Consider the following 26,991-nt stretch of genomic DNA (forward strand, 5'->3'; position numbering starts at 1 on the left):
AACCAGTAAATGTCTTTATTCTATTCTGAGTCTTTGAAGTGCAATTCAGAGAGATGTCTCTTTTAAACAGTGAAACATCAAATGGGTTAGGAAATCATGCCTTATACTTAAAAGCAAATATATGCAGATACAATATGTCAGTAGTGAATTGTATTCAATTGAATCAAGAAATATGTTTTACATGTTCTTAATCCATTTATTTTTCATTGTTTGCTATTGCCAATCAAGAAAAATTGAACATCTGTCAGAAAACCAAATATTTTATATATGTAAATGTTATTACTGTATTTTTTGCTTCATAAGAGGCACCTAGGTTTAGAGGAAGAAAACAATAAAAAAATCTGCTTCCTAGTGTCCATCCAGTATTCATCTGGCTAGCGTCCTTGCAGTAAACAAGGTCAATTGCATCCTCCGTGTCTGCTGCCTCTGCCGGGGAACACTGGAGCCTTCGCCTCTGAGTAGCTGATCAGCAGCCTCCCAGAATACCGCCAATCAGCTGTTCCAGGCAGCGGGGATCGTTGCCACCATTCACCGCTGCTGCCTGTTGCCCATATTCTCTCCATAAGATGCACAGACATTTCCACCCACTTTTGAGAGGGAAAAAAGTGTGTCTTATGGTGTGAAAAATACAGTATTTTCTACTTAATCAAATTTGTTGTTATAATATGGTAAATTCAATTTGAATCCCTAAGCTCATTTGAAAGTAAGAATCATTTTTAAGCAATCTATACTAATTTCTAAATGTCAGTTTTAAAAAAGGTATTGGAAGAAAGTATGATGTACTAAATTTTACTTTTATTCATTACATCATGGATAATTTAATCTAAATGCAACCCACAGAATACATATTCAAGTAAATACTATGACTAAAGCATTTTGTCTCTCTCCTGCAACCCAATGTGATTATTATATATAGCTACTTCCATCAGGTAGTAACCAATATTACCACTCTCTGACATGATGGAAAAAATTGTTCCTGTCTTTTCCAGCTTCTAAAAACTGTCTTATCTTAGAAGGTCTCCACTGTTAGTAACTTAGATTCCTTGACTGCTTAAACAGTTAACTATGCCAATTTTTGGATTTTTAATTTCATTTTTATTGTATTTCATGTTATAAATTGCCATAGGTCAGTTTTCCCACTGGGAAGACATGCGTGTATATATTGTTATCCGATATAAAGAGATAATTTTATTTCAAATTATAATGCATACAAATATGGCTATTTTATTTGGACAATTTGGGAAGCAAATGTTTTCCTTTCTCAGAACAGATGAACAGATGTGTCCTTATCATATGATGAATCATAGAAAATGTTAGCATTTGTAAAAAGCCTAATGAGGAAGAGCATCAAGTGGTGGAATGGAGGTGAGAGAACAGATTGAAAATACTGAAGGTATTCAGAATCCTTAAAATAAATTTAGAAGTTGAGTAATAATTAAGTAAAGCCAGTACAGAAAGTATGTATTATTTACAACAGAAGAATTTATGAAACAAACTACCTTACTCTCAGTTTAATTTCTCGATTTCACCTCTGACAAAGTTACAAACATTTAGTTTTTCAGGCTGTTGCTTATATAATTAATCACCACCTTAGCATAACTGTAGATATAAACACTTGTAAAATTATCTGCATATCTCACTATTCAAAATCTGACACTTAATTATCTGGAAATTTATAATGTGTAAAAAGTGACTTTCTTACTAATAAGGCAATATTCTTACTGCCCTTTCTCTTCCCATAAATGACGATGTAGTATCTACTGATACAATTATATTTCTATAGAAATCAATTGTAACCAATAAAAGCCCTTCACCATTATCTCCAGATAAGCAAGTTACACACAGAGGAAAAAAAACTGCTACTAATTCAGTACTCGTAGCCAAAGGCTTCAAAATTGGTTAAAACTATAGGCCAGCATTTTTATAACAACAATTCACCTTTTAAATGCCTATTTGGGGAGTATATGTGTTGCAACAAGGTCATACTTTGCCATATAAAGTAATAACATACATGTAGCCAGTAAAAGAAAAATGTCATGTTATTCTTGTCTTTGAAGTTTAAAACACTATAACTTTTAATCACTGCCATCTGTCTTGCGGGGCAGATTCTACAATATGATAGTTAATAATTTTTTTCTCTTTAATGATTACCATCTTTTTTTATTGGCTGTAGGATTCTTATTCCAAAACAATTCTAATGTATCTCTGACTAGCTTTTTCCATTATGCATTTTTTTGGTTGTGTTCTAAATATAGAGAAAGGTATTTTTATTTAGTTAAGAGGTGCTTCTGTTTTTTGCTTTAGTTCTTGCTGTTTATTGTAGCTGGTACGTTGTTTTAAAATATCCGTATTAAGAAGCAAAGTGCTGCTAAGTATAGATATGAGTAATTTGAGGAGTTAACAAAATTTCTGGTTTTAGAACAAAACATCCAACAGGTTTTCTAGGATGTTCTTAGTAGTAATTGTTACTTCTCATATAAGATATAAAATAGAAAATATTGAATTAGTGCCTTATTAACGTAACCAGGTTAACAATGAGGGATGGAAAAATAATAATAATAGAGTAAAAAATCTTTTTACTCACTGAAGTGCAGCCTGTCTTATAATTTTAAAATTAGTATCAACATCAAATCCTCTAGAAAAAATAAGATGAGTTTTTAAAGAATGAAATTACATTTATTAATAGAATCTTGGATAAAATGAAAGTATTAAAGAGAATCTGTTTCATTATTCCGATTTGTGAGATCGTGGATAAAATCTTCCGTTTGTCCATTATAAATACATTAATATATTTAAACTTCAGATTTTCAAATAAGAATTAACTGTAAAAGTAATTAGATTTTACATATTTAGCATTATGAATCACAGCAGCTGGCAACCAGCAAATTTGAATACTTTGGAGTGCATCAAGGTGTCAGACATAGGGAAATTGAGAATGCTGATTCACAGAGTGGCTAATAACGACGATAATGGATTGTATTATTGGATTTAAAATGACAAGTCCACACTTGAACAAGACACAACAGCCTAATGTTTATAATGCCAATTCATTAGAATGTGGTTTAGGACCCTATAAACTATTTTACGATACAAAATATATGAGTTTGCATTTTTTTAAATGACTTTCACAATGTGTATAAAAATTATTTATTTTAAAAGTGATGTTAGTTTTAAACTGGGGAGGTCAGTTACAAAGATTATTTGGGAATTTTAGAGTAGTCCAAACTTATCTTGATGAGGGAATAAAGGAAAGCTACTTTGAATTCTCAGAAAAAAGATAAAATATGTATCAAACATTACTTAGTTAATAGTACCAGGGATAGTAATTGAATATTTTAAAGAACACACAGCATGTAAAAATGTTTCTAAGATAACTGACCTGAGGATCTGAGAACACCTGCTTCATGCTGTTGATTGGGCCATATGGAATTCCACTTCCCTCAAAATGTTCTAGCCATTTGGAGGTTTCTTCTTCCAAGAACCTAAAAATAAACAGGAAAAAAGAGTAAAAATGCATTTTAAAAAATAGTGATTAGTAGCAATCAATAATGCAATAAAACTGTTCTGCACATGTTCCTCAAAATGGAGAAAACCAAGCCTGGAGGCAAAAATCATGGTTAGACTGACTTCCAATTCTATCTGATTTTCTGATGCAAGCCAGCAGTGATACAAACCAAAATTATCAGAAGTTTCAAATATAAGTCAGTATATTTCCTCCCATTCTTAATTATGATAATAAGCTTCACATTTTTATTTCGTATTTTTCACAATAACAATAGATAGATGTGATGTGGTTAAAAGCCACATACGTAAAAAAGCTGTTCTATTTTTAAATACAATGCTACAATTCAAAGTCTTACAAAGTGCTTTCCTCTACTACATCTGAAACACATGTCCCAATTAAGAACCACAATTGTTGGTCAGATGGCAATATTGATTATGTGTTTATATGTTGTATGACTGCAATATTTGTCCCAAGGTCATCCGGTTGCAAATCAGATGCATTCTCCTCATCCTGCCTGAACCAAAATATCACTCTTTTACTGGATTGCTTTCTCAGGACCACTTATAAAATTATACTTTACTATCATATTCACATTGTTAGATACATATATCCTGTTTTTGTTAGTACAATGTGACTTTATCCTTGAGAGATAGAGTTACTGGTAGCAGCAATTCATGCACTGTTCTGAACAAACACAAAGTTGAAATAATAATATGATTGAAATCCTACAAGTTACTGTATTTAATGGAATATATTTTAAAGTATGTCTGTAATATTAATATTTTACAATCAGGGAGCCCAGTTTGCACATCATAAAAAGCCAGAATTGTTGCTTTTTGCAATGAATGAATGAAACCTGAGAAGTTCAAACTTTACTAACTTCTAAATGAGATAACTGATAAATTTCTGATGAATATAAAATCCTTGATTTCCATGAAATATCTGGAACACAGTTCTTGAGTGTGTTTCAGATATATACAGGTAGTCCTCGATTTAAACAGTTCATTTACTGACCATTCAAAGTTACAACAACACCGAAAAAAGTGATTTATGACCATTTTTCACATTTACAACTTCTGCAGTTTCCCCATGGTCATGTGATCAAAATTCATATGCTTGGTAACTGACTCATATTTATGAAGGTTGCAATGTGCCAGGGTCATGTGATCACCTTTTGCCAACTTTTTATAAACAAAGTCAGTGCAGAAGCCAGATTTACTTAACAACCATATTATTAACTTAACAACCGCAGTGATTCACTTTATAACTGTGACAAGAAAGGTCATAAAATGGGGAAAAATTAACTAAAAATTAACAGTTAGCACTTTTGGTTTTAACAGTTAGCACTTTTGGTTTTATCAATGCTGGCTTGCATCAGAAAATTGGATGGACTTATACAAATTAATCAGGAAATTAAAGAAACTTCTTGAATGAGGAGCAAAATGTTTTCAAGGGTTAGGCTCCAGAAGCTGTTTGGGATATTCAATTATTGATTACTGCTAATACTTCACAAACTTAAGAAATCAAAAATTAATACATTTTTTAAAAGTTAAAGTCAGTATACCACTGTGAAATAATTCAAGGCTAGCTTACTTTTTTCTTTGGATTAATGTATTTAATTACCTGGAGAGTTCTAAATATTAAACAGTACCAAACAGAAGCTTATAATTATGCCATTTTATTTATATTTTTATTTCTTAGCCATTTTAACTAAGCATTTGCTCACCTAATATCTCCAGTTATCCACTTTTCAGATAAAGTTATGTGGGGTTTTTGTATATGCTTTATTTGCAGTTGTCCTTTAACAACCAACATATTTTGTGGATAGTGCAATGATTTGGTCAATACATTTTTTTTTCACAATAATAATACAATTACATATACATAGTTTTTATCTTCCAACTTCTAACCTTAACATGCTCATTATAATTATAATATATTCTTTTATATATCAATATGCATAATACTTTCTTCCCAATTTGTACTTATTTTTCCCCAGTTGTTGGGCTTCTTCCATATTCACCTCTTTATTTTTTAACAGTAGTGTTCTCTCTTTATAATTCTTTATCGCTTTCTCCAAAAATATATTTCAATATCCATTACATTTCTTCATACAATGTGTTTGTTGACCCCGGTTAATTCACCAATATTTCAATATTTTAAATATTACTTAAATTCCACAATATTTCCAATAGTTTTCTATAGACACCAATAAAACCATTTATTAGTAAAATTTAATAGGTCCCGGGATTATATCTCTGAGTCCCCTGAATTTGTAGTCTTTAACAGCTATAAATGCCGAAATCCATTTTTTGCACACTGTTAATCCTAATAATATATTTAAATATGCCTAATCACAATTTTCCACTTCCTAACCTTAGTACATTTATGGTTATAATGTGTGTGTGTGTGTGTGTGTGTGTGTGTACATATACATACATACATACATACATTACATACATACATACATACATACATACATACATACATACATACATATCAGTGGTGGGTTTCAAAAATTGGCCTGGCCAACTTGGAAAATGTGGTGAAACACACTTAACAACGCTCTTGCTTAGCAACCAAAATGTTGGGCTCAATTGTGGTCATAAGTTCTCTTTCTTTTTTTTTCCTTCCTTCCTTCCTTCCTTCCTTCCTTCCTTCCTTCCTTCTTTCCTTTTGTCTCTCTCTCCCTTTTTCTTTCTTTCTTACTTTCTTTCTCTTTCCTTCTTTCTCTTTCTCTCTCTGTTTCTTTCTATCTTTGTCTCTCTTTTTCTCTCTCCTTTCATTCCCTTCCTCCTTCCTTCCTTGTGTGTATCTCTCCCACTTTCTTCCTTCATTCCTTCCTTTCTCTCTCTCTCACTTTCTCTCTTTCTCTCTCTCCCCACCCCTCTCTCTCACACACATCCCTTCCAATTATTTTCGTAGATATATTCTATGAACTAAAACTGGTGCCCAATAAATCCTATGATCATGGCATTCTGAGTCCTACAAACCAATTCACAGAGCTCCCAATTCAGCCTCTTACCACTCTGGGGGTTAACCAAATATGGTTAGTTGTCCTGTTATCTCTTGGCCTTGGTTCCCACCTTTTTAGCAGAGTAGCAGAGAGGGCAAATTTCAAATGGCTTTTTTTCCTTTTGCTGAAGCCAGATTTCTCTGCTGCTCAGTGGGTGACCTGAAGGTGTTCGGCACCCAACAGAAAACACTCATGTCATGCGTGTGCGCACACACACACAAACACACACACATCATGCTTGTAATGCAAGGCACATATGCAAGGGGGATCGGATCAGCTGGGAGGCTGGCAAAAAAGAACCCTTGTTTCTGTGCTGCCGCAGCACGCAAAAAAAGGAGGCCAGGATGATGGCCACTGCCGTCGCTGTGGCCCGCCGGCTGCAACCCTGCCTGCCCTGCTTAGCTGGGTGGCTGGCTGGGAAAGCTGCGGGGGGGGGGCAATTGTTGGCCACCATCCCTGCTTCCTTACTTTGTGAGCCGCGGCAGCAAAGAAACAGAGGGTTCTTTTTTGCCAGCCTCCCAGCGGATCCAGTCCCCCTTACATATGCAGGGTGTGTGTGTGTGTGTGTGTGTGTGTGACAGCCACCTCGTTTCCAATGGTGGTGGTGGAAAATCCATTCAGAAGGAGAAAAAAACGCATGGATTCCACCCCTCATTGGAAATGAGGCGGCTGTCAAAGAGAAGGGAGTGCACGCCATGTGGGTTTGTTCAACAGCCGAATCCTCGCCTCCTGTTCCTTCTTCGGCTGTTGGACAAGCCCATGTGGTGCATGCTGCTCCCTTCTCTTTGACAGCCACTTCATTTCCAATGAGGGGAAAATCCATGCAGAGTGAGGAAAAATGCAAGGATTCCCCCCATACATATGCGGTGTGTGTATGTGTGTTTCCAATGGTGGTGGTGGGAAATCCATTCAGAAGGAGAAAAAACACATGGATTCCACACACCCCATTGGAAACGAGGCGGTTGTCGAAGAGAAGGGAGCGCATGCCACATGGATTTGTCCAAAAGCTGAATCGTCGCCTCTTGTTCCTTCTTCGGCTGTTGGACAAGCCCATGTGGCATGCGCTGCTCCCTTCTCTTTGACAGCCACCTCGTTTCCAATGGGGAGAGGGGAAATCTATGCAGAGGGAGGGAAAAAGCATGGATTTCTTCCCCACTGTCAGGGGAAAAATGCCCTGGGGAAATCTGAGATCAATGGACCGTGGCTGATTCCTTTAACATCGTGACACCCACTCCCACTGGAAACAGGCGGCTGTCAAAGAGAAGGGAGTGCACGCCATGTGGGCTTCTCCCAATCCTCCACTCCGGCAAAGGAAGTGGGTGGGTGGGGCAATCCTGGTGCAGACAGGCAGGGCGAACGAGTGAGTGGTGACTGGGCAGGCGGGTGGGGGGAGCGAGTGGGAGACGCAGGCCAGGGGAAGGGAGCATTCCGGTACAGGGCCTCTGGAAGATCAGGTACGGGAAAGGCACGCTAAATTTCACCAACTGGTACGCCCATACCAGTGCATACCGGCTAAAACCCACCCGATATGTGTGTGTGTGTGTTTGTGTGTGTGTGTGTGTGTGTGTGTTTGTGTGTGTGTGTAGTATTCCTCAATACTTTTTATTCTTTACTATTCGTTTTTAATACAATCACAGTATTAGAAGATATTATGTCTCTATCTGTCATCCCTCAGCCTTTTTAGAATTTCATCATTTATTGACTTTTTGGTGATTTTTTTTATATTTCTCTCTTGGGATCCTATATTTTTTTCTAATATTTTTGCACAGGCTGAATATTCCCTCTGCCTTATCTCTTATCTCTTTCTGCTGCATCATTTGGGTGCCCATCCAGCTATTGTAAGCACTTAAGAAATTATTTATTCAACTCTTAGTATTTATCGTTATTGTCCTTCCATTGTTTTTGTTTTCTTGTAGCTTGTTTTAATTTGTCTCTTCCACCACTCCTTCTGATTTCTCATCTTTCTTCTGGATATTTTGTTCATCTTATCTTACAAGTTGTTGAGGATCTTCTAAACTCATTTCTTTATCCTTGGACGATCCCATCATCATCTCATGATTCTTTGTCATACTTTCATAAAACTTTTAGCCATCATTAACATTTCTTCATAGAACTTTATTGTCTCCTGCTGAGTCATTTTGTACCAAATTAATATTAAAAATTACTCAATATTCTCTAATACTCCAGTGTTCCAATATCTAAAAAAACCTCCCCAAAAGTCAATTATTAATAAAATTTATCAATCCCAGAATTATTCCTCCAAATCCCCTAGTTTTCTGGTCCTTAAAAGCTATAAATATATACTTTACAGTCTTTATAGTTCTAACTTACACCTTTCCAATTGTCCAAATTATAACTCTTATTTGTCTTTTCTTCTTTTTCTCCCCCCCCCCCCTTCCATCACTTTTCTTCTTTTGCCTTGTAGAATGATCTATCAAATGATGTTGGTGAATCATTCAGCTTGGCCCTCGAGGTTTCCTCAAATCTTTCAAATCCACCTTTCAATAAACAGTTCAATAAAATTTTGATATTTATAGTTCAATTGCTTTAAAAATCTTCAAACAGCTCAGTAGATATTTCCAAGCCTCCAAATCACCTACTAAGATAAAGTCAAGATCAAATAGCCTTCCATGTGTTGCTTGCTTTCTCTTCTTTCATTACTTTTACTCAAATTTCCCAAGTTGCAGTAATCTTCTTCCTCCAGTAGATGGCTCCCCTGCTCCCAATTCCAGCATTCAATAGAGTATAAAAGTCAAAACAGCTGACTGTCAACCATTCAGTGGGTTAAATAAAGAATTTAGAAAAACAATTTCTGCCAATAATCACTCTTCACAATGTTGTTTGACTTTTTCCAGGCTTCCTGGAAAACAACTCCTGGAGATTGTTTTTTTGTAATTTTTAACTTGGATTAAATCTTTGGGGTAAAAGTTGAAAGTTATTGCACCCAGTTTCACTGTCCATGCACTGCTCCAGCACAAGATCTTAGTGTCCTGGTTGTCCCTGCTTGTGACAGACCAAGGAGGCTGTCATCCCTGCTGCCGTTTGCGGGAGCTTTCTTCGGATCAATGAGGAAATTGCAATATCCTCATAATTGACGAACTGCCTCTCCTTTCTTCACCACCCTCCAGGGCGTCTTGACCCCATAGGGTCTCCCAGCAAGCAGTTACTGGCTCATTTCATGGAGCCTGGCGGAGCTTGCTATTTTCCAACCATTCCCACCGTAACATCAACCTGAAGTCAGATAAAATTATGTATTATCTGCATTGTCTGTGTGTGTCCATGTCCATGCACATGCATGTGTGCACACACATGCATATTCATTCCAATATTTGTTGTTTGTTTCTTGTCGGTATTGTTTCCTTTCTTCCTTTTACTATTTTTAATCATTTTTCCTGTTATGCCTATATGCAAACATGCTCAAGAGAAGATTCATTTAGTGACATTGCTTTGAAGAAACCTTTATTATACAGTTTTATTAGTACACATTGCCCTGCCATTAATACTAGCCATATCAAAAAAGCTTAAATATTCTTTACATGATAGTAATCATTTACACATGACACATACAAGCAGAATGCTTAGTATGATTAATGTATGAAATTTGCAAATAAATGTATTAAATCTTGAGGACATACCTGGCTGACAATATTCCAATAAGTTCTTTCCTATTTACCACTCGCTGCTGGTTATTTTTGTATTTGGGGTCATGAATGATTTCAGGCAAACTGAGAATCTAAATCAAATGAGTTAAAATACATTCAGGAACATAATGCCAGTGAAAGTTCTAAGCTTTAATGTCAGTATATGATTTATTGAACATTTTAATAAATAAAACCACACTCTTTAAAATATATTTATATGTATGATTATTATAAACATCATCTCTATATTTCATTCATTTAATTTCTACCATGCCATTTCTCTCTACATTTACAAAACCATTTCTACATGTTAAAGATGTTTAGAAATCTGTATATAACAATATTAATTATATTTGCCATTGTGTTGATAATTTTGATTTACTATGTTTTTATTCTGGTAAGGGTTTTAAGCAATACCAACTTCTTTGGCCTACAGTTGAAGTGGAACAAAAGACCATGTTTCTGAAGAATTGAAAAATGGTATTGGTACATGTAGCCAATCTGCCACTTAGATATTTAGGTCAATTGCTTTCATAATTTGTACCAAGAAAAAATGCAAATCATAGGTTAAAATAATGAATTAAGAGTTTCACTTAGGATGACAGAATAACCCTATTAAACTGAAATCAGACATCTTCTCCTTCAAGTATTGGGATTTAGGTAGATTTCCAGGTAAACATTTACTCCTAAATGATACAATTACAACCACTACTAGATTTTCATGTGAACATAATTTCTTCACATTACAGTACCTTTTAAAACTATATATGGCCTATTTCACTTTTTGAACTAGTAATAGCACTTAGACTTATATATCGCCCTATAGTGCTTTATAGATCTGTCAGGGTGGTTTACAATTTCAGCCCCCAAGGATCTGGGTCCTCATTTTACGGATCTTGAAAGGATCAAAGGTTGAGTCAACCTTGAGCTCCATTAGGATTGAACTTTAGGCTTTGGGAGGAGTTTGCTTGCAATACTGCATTCTAATCACTGCACCACCAGAGTTCCTAGTAGTTACTCATTAATTGCTAGTAAGTCAAAGAAACAAAGAAATACCGTATTTATTGGCGTATAACACGCACTTTTTTCCCCGAAAAATAGGGGGCAAATGATGTATGCGTGTTATACGCCGATATATCTATCTATCTAAACGCCAGGCACACAGAAAAGGATCGCGGAGCGCTTCACCCCAAAAGCAGCTGCTTTTCTGTGCGCCTGGCGTTTAAAACATCCAGCTATCTATCTAAACGCCAGGCGCACAGAAAAGGATCGCAGAGCGCTTTGCCCCAACAGCAGCTGCTTTTCTGTGCGCCTGGCGTTTAAAACATCCGGCTATCTATCTAAACGCCAGATGCACAGAAAAGGATCGCGGAGCGCTACTCAGCGGGGTGTGGGCGAGAGGAGGAGAGACTGGCTGAATATTCTCTCCTCTCCCCGGACACCCGACTAAAATGCTTTCTTTCGCCCGTGGAAGAGCTCATGCGGGCGAAAGGAAGCGCTTTACTCAGCGGGGTGTGGGCGAGAGGAGGAGAGAATGGATGAGCCGTCTCTCCTCTCCCCGACACCCGACTAAAACGCTTTCTTTCGCCCACGGAAGAGCTCGGGCGGGCGAAAGGAAGCGCTTTAGACACCGGGGTGTGGGTGAGAGAAGGAGAGACTGGATGAGCCGTCTCTCCTCTCCCCGGACTCCCGACTAAAAGTTAATAAAAAAAAAGTTCTGAGCTACCCTTATTTTGCTTCAAAGTTCTTTATTTGAAATTTAAATTTTTTTCCTGAAATTTCCCTCTTAAAATGAAGGCGTGTTATACGCCTGTGCGTGTTATACGCCTGTGCGTGTTATACACCGATAAATACAGTAAGTTATTTTATTTTCTGAATATCATACCTTGCAAACAGTAGCAAACTGTTGATTATTTCCTGCTCCTACTACAATGTATCCATCTTTTGTTCTGAAAGCCTAGAAAACAGACAGATCAAATCATAATCAACACACACACTCTACATTAATATTTTTTTATCTTGCCTGAACCATCAATTACTTACATGTGCACTTTCATGTTTTTGCAGGAAAATCAAAATTTATAAAAACTGAATACAAAGTGTGAATGAAATTTTATGTCCTCGTCTACTTTTTTCTGAAATCATTACAAACAATTCCTCCAACTATATATCGTTTATTTAAATAACTTTTTTTGGTTTAGCTCCTATCAACAAAACAAATTAAACAACATTTTTATTTTATGTCAATAAGATTATGCTACTTCAGTTTTAGATATTTTCATCAGTGCTACAAATTATGCAGATATATAAATGCACTGAAATTTAGAGTCACTAAAAGATGGTTCACATATGCATATTCATCACTTGATAATTAGACTACAGTGGCCAAGTATTATTAGGCACAAGGAATTTGTTTCCGGTGCATAAGTTATAGTCATAAGAAGATCAGGAGATAGGTAATAGGGAAAATGAGAATAATGATGGTAACTCTGCCTTTTTAGATAGTTTGACAGTGTTGTGGGAATTAGTTGTTTAGCAGCATGATGGTATGGGAGGAAAAATGTCCTTGTGTCTAGTTTGTTCTGACGTGCAGAGGATCTCATGATGACCCACGTTCTACACCTTCTTCAGGAAGCTTGGGAAAAGCGCCGTTTCCACGAAAGCCTTCCTGAAAGGGAGATTGGATTAGCCGAGCAGGCGAAGGGATGAGCAGACAACCTGTCTAACCCTGAGACAGCCCTGGAGGCAGCCATCGGAGCTGTTCAAGATGAAGGTGCCCCAGCAGCAGCAGCAGCTGTTCGAGCCCCTCCAAGGGGGGAGTGGGGCCCTGCAAAGATTCCAAAGATTCCTCCTCTTGGAGTGAAGTAAGGAGGAGATCCCAAAGAACTGGGTTTTTTTTTAGTTCAGATTTGGAACTACATGCAGCAATATGGAGATTTCCCATCGGAGGATGCCAAAGTGAGAGCTGTCACTATGGCATTGGAGAACAAAGCGGCTGTCTGGATGGTCACTTTGCATAATGTTGATTCCCACTTGCTGAGAGATCACAATGTGTTTATGACAGCCCCAAGGAAACGCTTTGATGACCCTCTCACAGATTGGAAGGCAAGAACCAGGATGAAAACCTTAACACGGACCATCAACAAATAAAAAATGATACACCAATTTCATTACTAAATGCAGACTATACAATTTTCACATCAATAATGGCAGAACGAATAAAAAAAATATTAAACAAAATTATTCATACAGATCAAATGTTTTTTTTTGCCGAAACATCAGTTAAAAAACAATATGAGAGTAATTATGAACACACTAGAATACTACGAAGAGAAGCCAGGGAAACAGGCAGCATTGGTCTTTCTAGATGCCCAAAAGGCCTTTGACAATTTAAATTGGCAGTTCGTTAGTATTCAGTTAAAAAAGATGAGATTTGGAGATAATTTTATAAAGATGATAGAAACAATATATTCAGCCCAGACAGCAAAAATAATAATAAATGGGGACACCACAGAAGAATTTAAAATTTGGAAAGGAGTGAGACAAGGACGTCCACTTTCACACTTATTATTTACATTAACACTGGAGGTCCTATTAATAGAAATTAGAAATAATCAAGAAATAAAGGGACTAAAAATTAAAAAATGAGGAATACAAAACGCAGGCATTTGCAGATGACATGGTATTTATACTAGAGGAGCCGTTAGAAAGGAACTAAATTAATCCAAAAAATAGAGGAATTCAGTAGAGTAGGGGGACTTAAAATCAACAAGAATAAAACAAAGATTATTATGAAAAATCTCACCAAAAAGAAGAGCAAGAATTAGAGAAAATTATGGGAATGCAGACAGTAAAAAAGGTTAAATGTTTAGGAATTTGGCTGACAGGAAAATGTTCAACAATTAAGGAAGATAATTATGAGAAAATGATCTGGAAAATTAAAAAAGATTTGGAAAATTGGAGGAAACTGCAAATATCATTAATGGGAAGAATTGCTATAGTCAAAATGAATATCCTACCTAAAATTTTGTTTCTATTTCAAGTGGTACAATCAACCTAGGGAATTTTTTTTCATAGATCTAAATAAATTAACAGTACGATTTATCTGATTAGGAAAAAAACCATGAATTAAATTAAAACTGCTACAGGACAGAAGGAAAAAAGGAGGTTTTGAACTCCTACTAACAATAGAAGGATATAATTTAGAATTGGGTTGGTATACCTTTATTTGGGATGGGAAAGACAAAATCTCCAGTTACTTCCAAAGGCATCAAATTAGAAATGCTTTACTTCAAATTTGGTCAAAAAAATCAAAAGAAAACATTACAACCAAATCCCAATTTGGTTATTCACTATGGAAGCATTGATCTATCTGAATGTATTGGATATAAATAAAATAATAAGATACGAAGATATACTAGATAACAGTGACATGCGGTGAGGTTTATGGCTGGTGAGGCACTGACACAGTGGTGGGTTTAGAATATTTTTAGACTTGTGGACTTCAACTCCCAGAATTCCACAGCCAGGCATGCTCAGTTCTGATTTAAAATGGCAGCATTTGTTTTTCTCCTTTGTGAAATAAGTTTCCTTTTTTCATTTTCTTTTTCTTCTCCCTTCCCCTCCTTCCTCCCTCTCTCCCTTCCTTCCACTCTCTCAAACACACACACATACACAAGTTGGATTGGATATCTTTTCCAGTGGCTTGAAAGGAGCTCCTCTGCCATCCCCCCCCCCCCCCATTCCTCTGCTGCCTTCCCCAAACATCTCTACCATTGCAAATGCAGCCTGCTGTCTGGGTGGGAAATGCCTGGAACGCAATAAAGCCCACCCACTTACCTCCTGCTGGCAGGCTGGGGTGAGACGAAAGGCAGAGAAGCTGGAGGGGAGCCGATTCAAGCCTTCCAAAAGAAAGAGGCTGGGGGAAAGTGTGTGTGCGACAGCATGGCTCTTTGCCTGGCTTCCGTGGATGACTCAGCTTAACTGTTAAAAAAAGCCTCTAAAAAGCACCCTCTACTATGAGGCAGGAGAACTGCGTGCCTCATCTATGTCAGGAACTTTTAGGCTTTTAACCCTTGCTTAACATTGAGTGATCATAAAACGCCTAAAGTCAGACTAGATGAGGCATGCAGTCTCCTTCCTCATAGTAGCGGGCACTTTTTTAGAGGCTTTTTTTAACAGTTAAGCAGAATCATCCACGGTGAGGCAGCAACTAGCTCAGCTTTTTCCTTTTACATTTTTCTTCTTTTCATGATGAGAGAGATGAGGCTGTGCCTCACTTGCCTCACCTGACTGCACGTAACTGCTAGATAAGCAAGAGAGGTTAAAAACAAGGCAAGAATTAAAGAATGAGGGAATAGATATAGATTGGTGGACAGATACAGGTGAGGTACAAAAAAGATAAAGAAAGAGATGGATTTTATAAGGAGCCACAAGAATTGGATAAAATTCTACAGGGAACCGAAGAGAAATTGTGTGTGTGTGTGTGTGTGTGTGTGTGTGTGTGCGTGCGTGCGTGCGTGCGTGAGTACGTACGTACATACATACATACATTTATTAAGATTCAAAATGGAAGAAGTCGTGAAAGAAACTATGATAACATGGGCAACAAATTTTGGATATACTATAGAATTGGCTGATTGGGAAAAAAATTGGGAATCAAATTATAAATTAATGATGGCAATGGCATACAGAGAGAGCCTATATAAGATGTTTTACAGATGGCATCTCCCACCGGTAAGAATTGAAAGAATGTTCTCAGAATGCTCTCCTATGTGTTGGAAGTACAAGTAACAACACGGAACATACTATCATATGTAGTGGATGTGTGCATCGGCAAAAAATATTGGAGAAAAATAAAAGGTTGGCTGGAAGAGATTGCTACGCACCAAATAGAATTAAAACCGGAATTATTTTTACTAGGAATTATAAAGGGAATGTCAGGCGTTCTAAATACCATGCAGAATTAAAACATTGTCCAAGGCAAAGTTATCCTTAAAGGTCCAATTTATTCATGCAGGCAAGTTAGCACGTCTATGGTATTCCAACTCTAATGTTCTTCCTGGAATTCCACCCAGTTGAAAGTTCATGATCTATCCCCACACCCACAAATCCATCACATATTCCAATCATCATCTTCCACACTGGCATCTACACCCCTCTGCTTCCGGTCAGGTGTCCAGGTGCGGAGACAAAAGATGACCTTGGCTTCTATAAAAGAATGTCAACAATACATTCCACAATCCTACTCCTTTCTATTCCCCCCTCCCAACTACTACACTAATGAAACAGCATAGGAAATTAATAAAAAGTGTGGCAGGCCAAAGATCCTAAAAAGAAACATAACTACAGGCCTGACAGGGAAATTACAATAAAAATACCAAGTATTTAATTTTACATATAATCACGGCAGTGAGAATTTCATTTGCACAGAATTGGAAAAATAAATACACACCAACCCAAGAAAATGTAGTTAAAAAAATACTGGAATGCGCCGAGATGGATAGGCTTAGGAAACAATTAAAAGACAAAGAAGAATACAAATATTACTCAGTTTGGGAGTTATGGTATAATTGACTAGAGGAAAAAAAGTAGGAAAACAATAAAGAAAAGAAGAAAGACTAAAAAATTAAAAACAATGACAAAACCGGAAAATGAAATAAAAGGTGGAAATATAAAATAGACGTAAGACAATAAATAGTAGGAAATAAAATGATCTAAGATGATTTAAATGTACCGCATTTTTCGGAGTATAAGAGCACACCTTTTTTCCTCAAAAAAGAGGTTGAAAATCTGGGTGTGTCTTATACATCGAATGCAGCATTTTTTGCCTCCCAAAGCCCCGACCCTTCACCAAAATGGCTGTGAATACCCTTATGGAGGCTTTCAGAGAGCTCCTGGGGGCTGGGGAGGGCAGAAATGAGCAAAACACAGGACACCCCCCCCCCAGTCCACAACAGCACTCTATAAGCCTCCATAAGGCTATGCATGCAATTGTTTTGACAAAAAAGAGCCTGTTTTCGCAAAAAATGGGCCGTTTTGTGCTTGTTTTTAGCCCCGCCCCAGGAGCACTCTGCAAGCCCCCACAAGGCTATTCATGCCTCTTTTTTAAAAAAACGGGCCCATTTTCATGAAAAACGGACCGTTTTGGGGAGGTTTACAGAGCGCAAAACCTTTTTTTTTTTCCTTTTGGAAAGCTTTTTAACTGATTGATGAGAATTACATTGATCAAGTGCTGTGCCAGCAGAAACAAACTGTTAGGTGCTGCAGATTGTCAGCGATTTCCTTCTCCAGCACATGGATAAATACACCTGGAAACATCTACCTACCTACCTACCTACCCTCTCTCTCTCTACCTACCTACTATATTTCTCTCTCTCTCTCCCTCTCTCTCCCTACCTTCTCTCTCTCTCCCTAACTACCTACTGTATTTCTCTCCCCCCCTCTATCTACCTACGTACCAACCTACTCTCTCTCTCTCTCTCTACTGTATTTATCTCTCTCTATCCCTTTACCTACCAACCTACCTACTTACTCTCTCTCCCTATCTACTGTATTTATCTCTCTCTATCTCTTTCTGTTTCTCTCTCTCTATCCCTCTCCCTACCTACCTACACTCTCTCTCCCTACCTACCTACTGTATTTCTCTATCTCTCTATTTCTCTTTCTCTATCCCTTTATCTACCTACTGTATTTCTCTATCTCTCTCTATCCTCTATCTACCTACCTACTTTTTTATTTGCTTCTTCAAAACCTTGGTGCATCTTATACTCTGAAAAGGTTGTTAAATATAGAAACTGATAGAAAAATTATATGTAATAAAATATGTATATGTGTATGTATATATGTATGTGTGTGAATGTGTGTATATATATTTATATATATATGTGTTTTCGTAGATTTTCACGGGTGTAGGTATGCTGGTCTTGTTGTATTCGGGTCTTTTCCCGTGTAAGATTGAGATTGTCTTGGATATATATATATATATATATATATATATATATATATATATATATATATATATGTGTGTGTGTGTGTGTGTGTGTGTGTGTGTGTGTGTGTGTGTGTGTGTGTGTGTGTGTGTGTGTGTGTGTGTGTGTGTGTGTGTGTGTGTGTGTGTTTCTAGTGTAGTGTAGTGTAGTATAGTATAGTAAGATTTACATGTACAGATAAAAGAAACACAATGAATATGTAAAATAAGTATAATGTGTTGCAAAGGTGTTATGTTAGGTGTTATAAACAAAATGTAAAAAATTTAAAAATATATATTTACAAGTATGGTCATGATTTAGTTTAGCTAGAAGAATATCTGGAATGATGGTATTGAATGACGAGTGTACAAAAAGGACTCTTGCATAGGTCTTTGGAGATTCAAGATGTTATAGGATGTAGTGTACAGCCATATGGACAGAATCATCTGCCAATCTATTTCCTCGGTAGGGAAATTGCAAGGGGTCTAACAGCAGATCCATGATGGCTTTCAGATGGGCTGACACTAGCCTTTCAAAGGTTTTCATAACTACGTATGTCAGAACAACTGATCTGTAATCAGTTCTTGGATGGAAGGTTTCTTGGGCACTGGGGTGATAGTAGAGTGTTTGAAGCAAGAAGGAACCTAGCACATCTGTAGTGATTGATTAAAGATGTGGGTGAGGATGGCGGCCAATTGGTCAGCAAAGCTTTTAAGCAATGTTTTCCACATTTTTGTTTGTGAAATAGACCGTGCACATCATTTTCTGTAATCACCAGAGATGGTGGGCCCAAAGAAATATGGTCAGTTCTAGGAGGCTTGGCTGTTGTTAATATATCTGATATGGAGGTGGTGAAGATAGATGACAGTGCTTTCCTCTCAAATCTACAATAAAACACATTCAGGCTATGTGCCAGTTGTGGATTTCCTTCTGCATGGGAAGGAGGTTTGCTGTATCCTGTGATATTTTTAAGAGCTTTCCACATATTTGCTGGAAAACTGGTTTGTTGAGTACTAATCGTTCAGCTTTTTAGAGTAGCTTCTTTTTTCTGCTTGGATTTCCCTTGTTAATATATTTCTGGCTTGATTATAAAGCTTTCTATCTTCTTTCCTGTAGGCTTCCCCTTTGGCACGGCACTATAAACCAAGGCTTGTTGTTACTGTATATTTGTATATTATGTTGTAGTATACATCATCATAGGTGTTTATGCAATATTAAATGCAGGGGTTTTGAAAATTAAAAAATTAAGACAGAATCAAAATATTTTTTAAAGTGCTATATAAAACCTTGGCTGTTTTCTCAAAGAGAAGTCTAATCTGAGACTTCACTGCTGCTAACAATAGAAAACAGGCAATTCCAAACCCAGAATGATTACTGTATAATATTTCAGCAAATCCGCAATTAGCAGATTCTCCTAACTACAGCACTTCAAGTAGAAATAAATTTTGCAAAAACAACTAATGCAAACACAAGACACTAGAGATGCAATTCAGCCACTGTATTAAAACTACAATACCATTACTGCTTGTTCTGCATATTACTTTCACAGCTGGACCTGAATCACATCTGGACAATCATAAAAGTTGAAGGTTTTTTTGTCTTGAGATTTTGAACTGAAATGTATCTTCAGCAGTGAAAGATATGAAATGTAGTGCCATCGAGACAAATTGCTGCCAAGAAAAAGCAAAGGTGGGAAATGAAACAATCCCATTGAGTTTGGTTAACATATGCTCCAATGACAGCTTGTGTTTTACAGTCTGATTTATAGCATACATATAGAGATTCTTGCTGTAAGATTTACTAAATTATTTTTAAAGTTGAAACTGGTGTATTAAGTCTACTTTTCTATTATTCTTTCAACTTGGGAAAAACTCTTTTTCTATAGCTTAGTTCATTTGCCATATTCCCACTTCTTAAGGACTATTGGGAAGACTGGAATGGGTGACCAGACAGATGACAGGACACAATCATCTTCCTTCCGCTCATTGCTGCAGAGTTTTTTTTTTCTGGATAAAGTTATCTGACTTCCTCTTTCAGTTTGTAGATAATTGCAGAACAGTTATGTGCACTATAGTGAAAGGGGGGGAGGATCTTTATCACTGTCTACCCAAAAAAACTCTTTTAAAAATTGCAAAAAATTATTCTTTTGAACAATTACAATGCTGAACATTCAGTATCTTTAATAAAAATGAATGCTCTCCTTGTAATTGAACAAATCATAACTTTATATATTTATATTATATTGCAGGAAGAGGAACAAAAGAGAGTCAGTTTCTTCAAATAGTTAAAATATCAAGCTAGAATTCAGGAAACTGAGTTCTAATCTGACTTTAGGCATGAAAGCTGACTGGTGACTGGGCCAGTCCTTCTCTAGCACCCCAATTCACCTCACAGGAAAATCGTAGGAGGATGTATTTTATGAATTAAGTAATTTTGGAAAATAATAAAATCAAGATAAAAATACCTTTTACAAAATAGTTCCTAGAAATAATTATATCATTCTCTACATATATAAAGTCCCTCCCCCCTCTCTTTGTGTAAGTGAGAGAGGGGTGGGGAAGGAGAAAGAGAGAGGGATGGAGGGAAGGAGAAAGATGCTGTTAGGAAAAGGAATCATAGTATTTTTGTACAGAATAGCAATAGCACTTAGATTTATATACCGATTCACAGTGCTTTTACAGCCCTCGCTAAGCAGTTTACAGCATATTACCCCCAACAATTGGGGTCCTCATTTTATCCACCTCAGATGGATGGAAGGCTGAGTCAACCTTGAAACTAATAAATTCAATCTGCCAAATTGCAGTGAGCCAAAGTAGCCTGCAGAATACAGCACTCATGGTGCTAGAAAAGAAAACATAGTCTTATAGGATTGCTGCAGTGATTATTAATAGAATATGGGTTGAGGTCAAACTGATTATCATGATTTCTAAATTCCTATATAGAAGGTGCCAGTACATATCAGGTTCTACTTTACCAAATTTGATTTTTCCCATCCAACTAAGAGGGAACCTATAGAGAATTATTGAGAAATCCATAAAGGTGAGGCAAGATTAACACCTTTTCAATAATAACTTTCACAATCAATAATATTTCACTCCCAAAGTATAGATATCTGGTATTTTCCTTTGATTCAGAGAGGAAAACTTTTTAAATTTTATCTTTACTTCTCTTCTGTCATGTTTTTACCATACACTAAATAATAATTCTATTTTTTTCAATTTTCAAGCATTTTGTAACCTGATTAGCATTTCTGTGAAGACTGCTTCTGTGCCTGACATAAAGACCATTATTTTCCTCTAGACAAAGTAATGGATAATAAGTATAAATACCGGAAAAATAGGGAGGTATTTGGTTTAACTGTGCTTGGGAAGATGGTTGGCAGAATTATGATTAAAAGAATATGACAGTAAACAAACAAAATTTGGGAAGCACAATATATCTCTATATCAGGCATCAGTCAGATTTTTGCTCTACAAGTTTTTATTAAAAAAATATCTGAATATGAAAAAATAAAATGTATTAATTTAGAAAAAATGTAGCATAACATGAATTATAGTTTTATATTGGCCTACTGTGGATCCTGTCAGTCAAAGAACTCTATCGGGATCCAGAAGAAGAGCCTTCTCTACTACAACACTTGCCTCAGAACTTCCTGCCCTCCAGGAGAAGAACTGCCCCTAACATCCTATACATCTGCAGGAGTCTGAAGACCTGATTCTGCAAACTGGCCTGGAAACCCAATGAAGGAGTTCAGTTCTGGAAGTGACTGCTAGATTGATGGCAGACTCAATCTCCCTTCCCCCTGCTCTTTGCTCCCCATATACCCATTTTATTTACTAGTCATATTGATGCATTTTGTTTGTTTTCTTTTTCTTTTGTTTTATTGTTCTATTTTATTTTCGCTTTGTTTAAACCTCCTTTTTATTTATTCTTTTTTATGATTGTGAACTCTCTAGGGTAGCTCATGGCAAGATAGGAGGTTAAGAGTAACACCAACACCAACACCAACAACAATAGTTAGGTTACTCCCCCCCCCCATTCCTGATCCCGCCTTTCTGCCATCAAAGAGGCAGTTAGGCTGCCATGGCTGGGCCTGGACAGCTATCCGATGTGGTTCCTACGGTTATGGGATTACCATCTTTAGATCAGTAGTGACTTAGCCATTGTGAACCAACCCAGGCATCTGCCATCACTAATGATGAGAAAATTCCATACCGGATTGGTCGTCACCCGGGTCAACAAGGTCTGTGTCAGATGCTATGGCTCCTGGACATATGTCAAAAAGGGGGCTATAGGGCTCAGTTGTTACTCCTAGGGAACCAGGGCATGCAACTGCAAAGTGACTGGAATAACAGCACAAAACTTGGACAACCGAAGAAAATTGAGAAATCATCAAATATTATTACCAGGCAGAACCAACAAACAGGGGATTTCAAAAAAAGAATGATGCAACTGTGGAAGGAAAAACACCCAGAAAGTGACTTAACTGAAGAAAGATTAATGGATCAAAGATGCTTCATCATCCGTAATAAAGTTTTCACAGATGTGGAAATGCAACATCTAGAAATATTGGCCAAAAAGAAAACATCAACTAATAATGAACAAGTTGAAGAAACTGCTCCAACACCCAAACAAACTGACCAGCCAGTGGAAGAAACCAAAATACAGGCTGAAGATCCTCATGTGCAACAACTCGAAAGTATAGAGCTAAGTGATCTACTGAAAATGCTGAAAGAAAAGATTGAAAACCACATCAAAGAAAACACAGAAAGAAAAAGACTATCTTTTTCGTGAAATACATAGCAAATGAGTAAAAAGATCTGTTAACTGCTGTGAACAACATTTTAACTTCCATTTCATCCGTGCACTATATGAAACCAACCAACTAATATATAGCACAGCCGCTATTATAACTGCAGAACTGGGTTATAAAATGCCAAAAAAGAAACGTACTGGAACACCAAAGTGGAAAATTCGATTAGAAAATAAAATAGCAAAGAAGGTCTGTAGGACTCAGAAATCCATCATAGCAGGTGTCCAAAATGTCTGTCTGCCTTACGCAGAGTTTATTTGCCTTTTATACAGTTTCAACAAGCAAAGCAAGAGCATAGGTAGCAACAGCATTTTATTGGCTTATTCTCCTTGTCAATCTCTAAGACCATCCTAGCCAGGGTAGAATCTCACATAACACAATAGTTCCTAGTAGTCCTGGTTTTATTAATTAGGTGAGCTCATAGATAGTTGAGGTAATCGGTTACTAAGGCGCATGGCAGTTTGCTGCTCATGTCTGTACATAACCTTTGTATAAACTCTACAAAGGTCAAAACTGGAGTACACTTGGCCTGGTCAAACTGCATTGATACTGGCTAAAACACCTGACCAGCCTCCATCATCTCATGGCCACTCAATTTGATAAAATGCTTCATAATCCAACAAGCGAAGAATGGTAAACAGCTGATCGAACATACTTAATAATGAAAGATCTAGAAAAGGGCACAGAACCAAGCAACTATCGCCCAATTACTTGTCTGCCAACAATGTTCCAACTTTTTACAAGAATTCTGGCAAATTCAGTATCAATTATCTGATGGAAAACAGTTTGTGTCCAGTATAACAAAAAGGAAATGATAAAAAATCAAGAGGAACAAAAGATCAGCTGCTCATTAACAAAATGGTACTGAAAATGCAAAAAGAAGAAAAACAAATTTAAATATGATGTGGATTGATTACAAGAAGGCATTTGATTCATTACCCCACAGCTGGATTAACACCTGTATGGAAAACTTTGGAATCAGCAAAAATATTGGTACATTTCTGAAAGCAAATATGCAAAAATGGAAAACAGTTCTAACAGAAAATGGGGAAGAACATTGGTGAAGTCAACATCAGATAAGGAATCTTCCAGGGGGATTCATTTTCACCACTACTGTTCAACATCACATTAATTCCATTGACAATAATCCTACAAAACACAAAACTGGGATAGCTAATCTCAAGCTAACATGACAAAATAAATCATCTACTTACTATGCATGGATGATGTCAAAATGTATGCAAAAAGCCCCACTGAACTTAAATCTCAATACTCAACATAGTTCAACTGTTCAGAAGCGACATCAAAATTAACTTTGGATTTGAAAAATGTGCTATATTATCCATGCAGTAAGGAAAAATGGAAAAAACAGAAGGAATAGACCTGGGAAATGGAAAAAATAGTGAAAGCATTAGCAAAGGATGATGGTTACAAGTACCAAGCATATTGGAAGCAGATAACATCTTGAATGGAAAAGTCAAAGAGTCAATGCAAAAGGAATACATCAGGAGGATCTGCAAAATATTAAAATCAAACCTGAATGCTGGAAACATAATTATAGCCATTAACACATGGACAATTCCAATGATACACTACTCAGCTGGAATCATCAACTGGACTTCAGCTGAACTGGAAATCTTGGACCGGAAAATGCACAAACTTTTGAATATGTATCACACTTTACATTTATGAAGTAACATCGACAGTTATACCTGCCAAGTTATACCTGCCAAGAAAATAGGGGCCAGAGAGCTATTGCAAATCCATGAAACTGTAGAAGAAGAAAAATGAAGTTTGAATGATTATGTGAACCAAAGAAAAATTGCTGTAGGTTGTGAAAATGGAGAACATTATAAAAACAACAGAAACAAAGGCAGAATATAAGGAAAAACAGCTGCATGCCAGATTAAATAGATGAAAAACCAAAGCTTTGCATGGACGGCACCTGAAAAACATTGAAGGAAAATATGATGACAACATAGCATAGCTTAAGATGGGAAACATCAAGAAAGAAATGGAAGGTTTAATATCTGCTGCTCAAGAAAAAGCACTACAAACTAATGCTATGAAAGCAAAAATACAAAAATCCACCGACAATCCAAACTGCCGACTTTGCAACAACAAAGTCGAAACTGTTTCACATTTAATATGTGAATGCAGCAAAATTGCACAAATTGTTTACAAAGCTAGACATGGCTGAGTTGCTAAATTAATCCACTGGTCATTATGTAAAAATTACAACTTACCTGCATCCAAAAAGTCACGGGAGCACAAAGTGGAAAAAGTTACCGAAAATGAGAAGGTGAAGATCTTGTGGGACTTTAGAATACAGACGGATTGTCATTTGGAACACAACATGCCAGATATCACGGTTGTAGAGAGCTGAAACATACAATTTATTGACATCGCAGTACCAGGAGATGCCAGAGTTGAAGAAAAAGAACTCGAAAAAATCACGAAATACCGCGACCTGGCCATCGAAACTACCTGATTATGGATGAAACATGTAACAGTGATACCTATTGTCATCAGGGCACTTGGTACCATGTCCAAGAATTTTATAAGATATATCAACAAATTGAAATTTTCTGCAATAACATCAGGGGAACTGGAAAAAATTGCGCTACTTGGAACATTTTAAGAAGGTACTTGGTTGATACCTAGGATGCTGGCAGTAATCCGTATCAACCATTAGGATTAGTATTTGTGATTCATTTTTGAACGTCAAAAAACTGCGCTACTCGGAACATCTTATATTTTAAGAAGGTACTTGGTTGATACCTAGGACACTGGCCGCAAACCGTATCAACCATTAGCACCAGTCGCTGATATTTGTAATGCATTTTTGAATATTCAGTTGGCTGAGTTTCATGTTTAATGAATAAAGTATATAATATTAATGATGATGATGATGATGATGATGATGATGGAGGAGGAGCTTTACCCCCTCAGAGGAGCTTTACTTTGTCGTGGTGGAGGGGCTTGCATGTTCTAGTGATCCTAAGGGCTATGCTGAACAGGTGGAACCATATCAGGCAGGTCTTAGGTGAAGGGCCAGACAAAATTTGCTCCACAACCCATTCAAATATGGTGAATACGAGAAAAATGAAATTTATGTTGGCTGAACCATCGCCCGGATTAACAAAGGTTCCGTTGGATGCTATGGCTCCTGGACATTCTGTGCAAAATGAGCTGCAGGGCTCAGCTCCCTCTGCTAGGCAACAAAGGCATGGAACTGATAAGCTACTGGAAGAAAAACCCAAAAAGCGAAAAATCTGGACTAGGGAAGAAAACATCTCTATCATGGAAACTTACTATCAATCCAAGCCAGCTAAATGTGGATTTCAAAAATGAATGTATCAGATTCGTTAGGTGAATCACATGGACTTGATATCAGTGAACAAAGGCTAATGGACCAACGATGTGTAATTTTGACCCACAAATATTTCACTGCAACAGAATTAACAGGAATCGAAGACAAAGCAACTAATGGTCTGAGTATACCAACAAAGAAGAGTAACATAAAAAATGATTTGCAGTCTCAAAAGCAACCTGAGGAAAAAAGAGAGGAAGAGGTTGCTGAAATCGATGAAGAAAAAGAACAAGAAAGCACTGAAGAACAAGCACCAACAGATAGTGCTCAATTAGCTGAGAAAATAACACCAAATGGAAGATACTGAAAGAGCACATTTGCCGAAGCTGAACCAAGTGAACTGGAAAGAACTGGGAAATATATTTAAAAAGGTCAATGAGGCTATGCAAACCATTCGAACCACTACATTAAAACAAATCAGCTGGTGTATGCAGCAACCTTCATAACAACCAAAGAACTGGGTCTGAAAATACGAAAAGCCAAAGAGGCAAGAAGGGGAAGCCTAAGTGGAAAATTCGGCTGGAATTGAAGAAAAAATCAAAAAATTTTGTGGAGACTTGAGAAACTTGAAGAACCTAAGGCAAGGTCACCTAAAGAACAAGCAGGTCAAAAGCAGCCTTGGAAGCAGGATACGATTTGGAGAATAAGAAGATTGCGGTAGTAATTGAAGAGC

The 26,991-nt window shown here is 36.9% G+C and overlaps 1 protein-coding gene across 5 annotated transcripts in view; it reads right to left on the reverse strand.

The window, feature by feature from the left end:
- SUGCT (succinyl-CoA:glutarate-CoA transferase) overlaps nt 1–26,991 on the reverse strand; it is a 337,147-nt gene that overhangs the window by 145,899 nt on the left and 164,257 nt on the right. For 4 of the 5 annotated variants that reach the window (XM_081932604.1, XM_081932608.1, XM_081932606.1 and 1 more), the window contains exons 10-12: nt 12,048–12,119; nt 10,157–10,254; nt 3,380–3,482 (exon numbers count right to left, since the gene is read on the reverse strand). In XM_081932604.1, coding sequence (XP_081788730.1) covers nt 3,380–3,482; nt 10,157–10,254; nt 12,048–12,119 — 273 coding nt within the window. Of the gene's footprint in view, nt 1–124; nt 588–3,379; nt 3,483–10,156; nt 10,255–12,047; nt 12,120–26,991 lie in introns of those variants that run through there. The other variant, XM_081932605.1, reaches the window with a different exon arrangement.

Source organism: Natrix helvetica, assembly GCF_964273705.1.
Source record: "Natrix helvetica genome assembly, chromosome: Z".
NCBI classification, from domain to species: Eukaryota; Metazoa; Chordata; class Lepidosauria; order Squamata; family Natricidae; genus Natrix; species Natrix helvetica.